Source organism: Trichogramma pretiosum, unplaced genomic scaffold (genome assembly GCF_000599845.2).
Source record: "Trichogramma pretiosum strain Unisexual culture from Peru unplaced genomic scaffold, Tpre_2.0 scaffold37, whole genome shotgun sequence".
Taxonomy (NCBI): Eukaryota; Metazoa; Arthropoda; class Insecta; order Hymenoptera; family Trichogrammatidae; genus Trichogramma; species Trichogramma pretiosum.
In genome coordinates, this window is record NW_019641622.1 from 13,336 (window position 1) to 20,494 (window position 7,159).

The following is a 7,159-nucleotide window of genomic DNA, read 5'->3' on the forward strand; positions in this document are numbered from 1 at the left end:
GGTCCAGCACTATATTTAGATGCGATAAAAGAGGCACGGAAAAATGTGACGCATGTCTGCATGTACAGCGAGACAATTCCAAGGATGCAATCATTGTAGCTGGTGAGCATAAATGCACCAAAGACGAGTTCATTATGCTTCGCCATGAATTGATGGGAGAACTGCAAGAGTTGACCGTCAACAGCTACATTGACTTGAAGAAATTGTATGATGACATCATACTGAAAAAAAGTGGGTTTACTCAAAATTAAAATTTTTTTTCATTGGCCTTCAAATATTGTATATTTATTTGTAATGTTTATTGTTACAGGTACTTACCCCTTCAAGATGATATGACCCTTAAAAAAAACGCACTAAAAACTATGAGAAAAATCCGTCAAGAAATCATTTTTCATTAAATATTTTTGTTATTTGAAACTTTAACTATTATTTTGTATGTAAAAAAATTTGTATGTAAAACTTCTCTTAAATTTTTATAAATAAAATATAAATTATGAACGAAGCAAATATTATTTTGCATGTAAAATTTGACTTGAATTTTTATTTAAATAAAATATAAATTATGAACGCATTTGTCTGTGCATTAAGTAATAATTGTGCAGCAAGCACTGTTCTCTCCCTTTCTTTCTCTCGGCAATTTTGCGCGTTGCATAGGAGGTACAGCTTTCGGACACGAGTTGGGCACATACATGTATCGGCTTTTGTTTCGCTCGTAGAGAATCAACGAACTCATCATCAGCATGCGTATATGGATGCATGAAACTACGTTGATCGACCCTATAATTCTTTTGCTGGTGTGCTATCTCTTTCTCTTTCTCTCGCTTGCGCTCATCTCATGAGGTGCATTGAAATGTATCGCCTCGCAGACGTGTGCGGTCATTAGAAATCATTTCGAATGAGTTTAGATGTGCGAGTTTGTAAAAATACTTTTCAATAATCCAACCAACCTCAAATTTTGTCAGATTTTTTGAATGAAGGCGATAGCTTAAAGACCCGATGGTTAAAAAAAAAATTAGAAAATATTTTTTTGGATTCCTTGTCAAATTTTAATAAATGTTGACTGTTTTGAGTTTCCGATTGAAGCCTCCTAGCTCAATCTACAGCATCAAAATAGTTTTATCATTCCTTAAAGTCTTCAGAAACGTATTCAGAATTTCGCATTAATCTTTCATGCTTTGCAATAAAAAATATCAGTGATATTATTTTTATTTTTTTGCTCATTTATCTTACGGGTCGTTGATTTTGTTGTGATGTATACCTTCGAATCAAATTTGATGAGTGCCCGAATAGACAGATAGAACTTGCTTCTGAATACTTCAAAATACTGATGAGTTAATAATCTAAAATAAACCCGATTTCAGATACAACTTCATGGTTATTATAAATCTGTAATTAAATTGCCTGTAGTTTCAAGCAATCGTGTACGCGGGTAAACNGTCTATATAAGTTGGATCTCGCAGGCAGCAGTTTGAAAGGATTATTGCTGCAACGGCGTCGCGCGCTCTGGTCCGTAGTAGCAGACGTTGAGTGAGCATCGAATTCGGCGCGAGCTGTGGCAGCGAGAGGGGGTGAGAGAGAGATACGCGACGTTTCGAATTCGGCGCGAGCTCATGCATAGACTGGGACGAGATCGGAGCGATAGAATCTTCGCGAATCCGCGTGTTCGAAATTTGCGACGACTTGTTGCTATTCACACACACACTCACACACGCATGTACGTTGCCTCCGAATGTTACACACGCGGATGTTTTTGCATTCACGCGTTAGGCCCTTGTTCGAAATTTGTGAAAGAGAAAATGTTTCGCTAACGAATTATGTCGTTCTGAAACCGATATTTACTCGAGACTAATAACTTGGAAAAAGTTACATATACACTTACGTGAATTTAACTGGATATATTCCCGAGTTTAACAGCCGATGTTGATGATATTATTAACGATTATAGGAAACTTGTCGCTAAACCAATGCAAAATAACACGAACTCGATTGTAACCGAATCGTCTATATAAGTTGGATCTCGCAGGCAGCAGTTTGAAAGGATTATTGCTGCATCGGCGTCGCGCGCTCTGGTCCGTAGTAGCAGACGTTGAGTGAGCATCGAATTCGGCGCGAGCTGTGGCAGCGAGAGGGGGTGAGAGAGAGATACGCGACGTTTCGAGTTCGGCGCGAGCTCATGCATAGACTGGGACAAGATCGGAGCGATAGAATCTTCGCGAATCCGCGTGTTCGAAATTTGCGACGACTTGTTGCTATTCACACACACACTCACACATGCATTTACGTTGCCTCCGAATGTTACACACGCGGATGTTTTTGCATTCACGCGTTAGGCCCTTGTTCGAAATTTGTAAAAGAGAAAATGTTTCGCTAACGAATTATGTCGTTCTGAAACAGATATTTACTCGAGACTAATAACTTGGATAAAGTTACATATACACTTACGTGAATTTTACTGGATGTATTCCCGAGTTTAACAGTCGATGTTGACGATATTATTCGCGATTATAAGAACTTGTCTCTAAACCAATGCAAAAAACACGAACTCGATTGTAACCGAATCGTCTATATAAGTTGGATCTCGCAGGCAGCAGTTTGAAAAGATTTTTGCCGGATCTATCGGCGTCGCGCGCTCTGGCCCGTAGTAGCAGACGTTGAGTGAGCATCGAATTCGGCGCGAGCAGCGAGAGGGGGTGAGAGAGCGATACACGACGTTGTATATTCGTTTCAAAAGCGTCGTGCAGTATTCGCCTGCGTAACGTATAGTCGGAGTTGAACTGACTCTCGCCCCCGTCAAGGTACGACCAATCACATCGAAGCAGTTACTCGACGCTTCCAATCATTTTAGCGGACGTATCGGAGTCGCTCGAACGTTTGCAACGGATTCATTTCAGTGCCAAAAGTATCATCAGAGACTCTACACTGACGATCATTCTTGAACAAGCCATCAGTTTAACGCTTTCGAAACACGCTGGAGTTTACTTTGTGGCAAGTAAATCTGCTAAAACCTGTGACAGTGAAGGCGGTTGATTCTGCACGGTCTAACTGAAGGTGAGTGCAAAATAAATTTATAGATTATCAGTTTTCACTTAAAAAATCCTTTTTGCTAGTCTACAGAGTGAGACGGATACTCTTACCCACCTGTACTTACTAAGTCCTCGTTCTCGTTTGTTGAGTCGATTTTACATGATTACGCTTATTTACAATAAACATTTGTTTAAATATTTGTATAGATATATTATGTAAATTTGTTCGTTGTTCTTCAAAAAGCGTATTTGACCGATAAATATTCTCTCGAAGTTTGTTTTGCAAAGGTTGGCGTCAACCATATGAATATAGTTTATCCTCATGCTTCAGCGGCATCGTCGCTTCCTAATGCACACACCGTAATGAATCGCAAGACGACATACTCGCGCAAACTAGTTTAGCAGCTCGTTACTGAGTTTTTATAGCTTCTTTTTCAAGTTGTATAAATGTCATGTAATGGTACGCGTTTTCAAAATAGTAATCATATTAATACATTATAAAATATGAATAGAACAAGACACACGCACGCGTGCGTGCACTGAGAGACTTTCGGTATATGTACGTACTCGGGACTCATCGGGTCGTTGGCCACTTCGATGTCGGAGGACCAGACCGAACGCTGTACGAGTGTACGCCTCACGCCTGTTATGTCCATTTTCGTATTCGCTCTTGTCATCGGTGCGTACTGTACTCTCCGATCAGTTAGCACGAGAACAGCACACACCAAAAGTCTCTCAGTTTACACGCACACCTTCGCTCACGCGCATACGTAAAATATTTACGATATAAATCGTATATACATAATATCAACCATATACATTATTTATTTTACTTTTTAATAATTGTCGTTGTCGTGTTTTTGCTTTCAGAATATACCAATCTATTAGAATGGATCTTTTGCCGGGAAGATTTACCGACAAATATCATCATGAAGGGTACCTGTATTTAAAAGACCGAAGGTCCAGCACTATTTTTAGATGCGATAAAAGAGGCACGGAAAAATGTGACGCATGTCTGCATGTACAGCGAGACAATTCCAAGGATGCAATCATTGTAGCTGGTGAGCATAATTGCACCAAAGACGAGTTCATTATGCTTCGCCATGAATTGATGGGAGAACTGCAAGAGTTGACCGTCAACAGCTACATTGACTTGAAGAAATTGTATGATGACATCATACTGAAAAAAAAGTGAGTTTACTCAAAATTAAAATTTTTTTTCATTGGCCTTCAAATATTGTATATTTATTTGTAATGTTTATTGTTACAGGTACTTACCCCTTCAAGGTGATATGACCCTTAAAAACAAGGCACTAAAAACGATGAGAAAAATCCGTCAAGAAATCATTTTTCATTAAATATTTTTGTTATTTGAAACTTCAACTATTATTTTGTATGTAAAAAAATTTGTATGTAAAACTTCTCTTAAATTTTTATAAATAAAATATAAATTATGAACGCATTTGTCTGTGCATTAAGTAATAATTGTGCAGCAAGCACTGTTCTCTCCCTTTCTTTCTCTCGGCAATTTTGCGCGTTGCATAGGAGGTACAGCTTTCGGACACGAGTTGGGCACATACATGTATCGGCTTTTGTTTCGCTCGTAGAGAATCAACGAACTCATCATCAGCATGCGTATATGGATGCATGAAACTACGTTGATCGACCCTATAATTCTTTTGCTGGTGTGCTATCTCTTTCTCTTTCTCTCGCTTGCGCTCATCTCATGAGGTGCATTGAAATGTATCGCCTCGCAGACGTGTGCGGTCATTAGAAATCATTTCGAATGAGTTTAGATGTGCGAGTTTGTAAAAATACTTTTCAATAATCCAACCAACCTCAAATTTTGTCAGATTTTTTGAATGAAGGCGATAGCTTAAAGACCCGATGGTTAAAAAAAAAATTAGAAAATATTTTTTTGGATTCCTTGTCAAATTTTAATAAATGTTGACTGTTTTGAGTTTCCGATTGAAGCCTCCTAGCTCAATCTACAGCATCAAAATAGTTTTATCATTCCTTAAAGTCTTCAGAAACGTATTCAGAATTTCGCATTAATCTTTCATGCTTTGCAATAAAAAATATCAGTGATATTATTTTTATTTTTTTGCTCATTTATCTTACGGGTCGTTGATTTTGTTGTGATGCATACCTTCGAATCAAATTTGATGAGTGCCCGAATAGACAGATAGAACTTGGTTCTGAATACTTCAAAATACTGATGAGTTAATAATCTAAAATAAAGCCGATTTCAGATACAACTTCATGGTTATTATAAATCTGTTATTAAATGGCCTGTAGTTTCAAGCAATCGTGCACAAGAATATCTTGTCAGAACTATTTAGCAATCGATGAACGATTTATTCAATGTCTATTGCTCGGCCAAACTGTGAATCTCTATGTAGCTAAGTTGTGCACGAGTCTATATAATGCACGCACGGATGAAATTTATTTATTTCAATGTATTACAAGTTGGAGTACTATTGTGAAAATTTACATTCCAAAGTAAATTTGTGTAGAATAGTTACGTACATTGTGACTGAAACAAACTATGCGATGAAAATTTGTGTAGAAAGGTTCCGCACAATAAAATTAAAAAATAAATTTGTGCAAATATTCATGTGCGATATGTCATTGGGTACAACGATTTATACAATCGTGCTCGTTTTCAAAAACAAACCAGTACTTGAAATATTTGTGCATAAAAATATTCACTACTGAAATAGTTCCCAATTTTTAAGTGCTAAAACATATAGTATTCAAAACGGTGCAAGAATATTTGTGCCTAATCAAATTGTATGAAATTAATATTCGTCAATGTAAAGTCATGAATTTTCATTTTTTTGTTCAAATTATTTTACACAGTATGAAAAAAATTTCGACAAATTCTCTGTATTTAATTAAAATTGTGCTGAATTCTTGGGTGCATGATTTATACCCTGTCGACTTTATTGGCCATTGTCTCAGTTGGGCTTTACGTTACCTTATCCCTTGCTCACGACGGTTGTTTTTATTTTATTTTTCTCGTCAACTTTTTCATCGAGTTCGAAAAGTCGTTTAGCTCGAGTGTCGACTCGTGTAAGTAATTTTCCGGCTGCGCAGCTTCGAATTAGTATAATCACCGAATGAAAATTTCAGAGCGAAAGAAGCGACAGACGAAATGCCAAAAGTTACGATGATAGCTGCGATCGTTAGCGCCGAAAGTTTGGGGAATATTTTATAATATCGTGCCCTAGTGGGACGCGGGAGGAGTATCGCCATTCGCCACGAGTGAGACGGCACGCGAGGCGTAGGAGGATGCGTCTAATGCGATGAATCAACTAGTTGTCACGAACGAGCTCGCTGAAAAATTCATCATAAATTTATGCTGCACAGCGATGGTGTGCGCTCAAACGCACGAGCAAAGGACTTGACTAGGCGAGCGATGAAATTTTTACTGCAGCTCCGATCGTATAATACGAGAAAAGAAAAACACAAGTTTACGATGTTATATTGTCTGATTATATGCGTCACTCTTAATTGCCGTTAGTTGATACGTCCGTCCCTCGAAGATATACGATTCGAGTCGCAAGAATTGTTTCATCGCACCAGCAACTCCTTTTGTTCATCTCTTTGGTAGATTATCCGTATCTCATGCGATATCTTTGCAACGATTGATAAGGCTGAAAGGTATAGTCCGAATTAAGATTGCGCAGCGTCGAGCGTCATTGTTTCTGAAAATACTTTCCCAGGGAAATGTCATCCGCGCGTCTTTTTCGTAGTTTTCTCATGACCTACATATGGTCGATCCCGAGGGAGGCTCGCGTCATTATCATCACACTAGTCCTGTACCTACTACGCACCGCGTTCCACAATCATCGTATTATAATACTCGAAATGCACCATGCGTCCCGTGAGCAGTAGTTCTTTCTCGTGTGCATTGTGTGCCTGTGTCCCTTGCCGCAGCGCACAGAGAGCTGCACACGTGCTGCTGTGTTTTTCGCTCGCTTTACTACTATGCGGCATTCATTCGCGAATGAATTGAATAGGCTTTTTGCACTTGAGAGCGTAGAAGCGAGGCAAACATGTGCAAGGCCAGGCTCGGAGTCTCGCTGTTGTTGTTGTTATTGTTCCTATTAGCCAAAGGGTGGGCTTTGCTC

General features: G+C 38.7%; 1 protein-coding gene across 1 annotated transcript; it reads left to right on the forward strand.

Annotated features, from left to right (window-relative positions):
• The first annotated feature begins 2,978 nt into the window (after positions 1 to 2,978).
• On the forward strand, positions 2,979 to 4,381 carry LOC111693657. Its single transcript, XM_023458981.1, has 3 exons — positions 2,979 to 3,048; positions 3,894 to 4,214; positions 4,294 to 4,381. Exons 2-3 carry the CDS (start codon positions 3,913 to 3,915, stop codon positions 4,379 to 4,381), a joined length of 390 nt encoding a protein of 129 aa, XP_023314749.1. The 5' UTR covers positions 2,979 to 3,048; positions 3,894 to 3,912.
• Positions 4,382 to 7,159: the final 2,778 nt, after the last annotated feature.

Coding starts and splice junctions, on each gene's coding strand:
- LOC111693657 (XM_023458981.1), top strand. CDS start 3,913: ATGGATCTTTTGCCGGGAAGATTTACCGACAAATATCATCATGAAGGG. Junction 4,215..4,293: donor GACATCATACTGAAAAAAAA/GTGAGTTTACTC, acceptor TTATTGTTACAG/GTACTTACCCCTTCAAGGTG.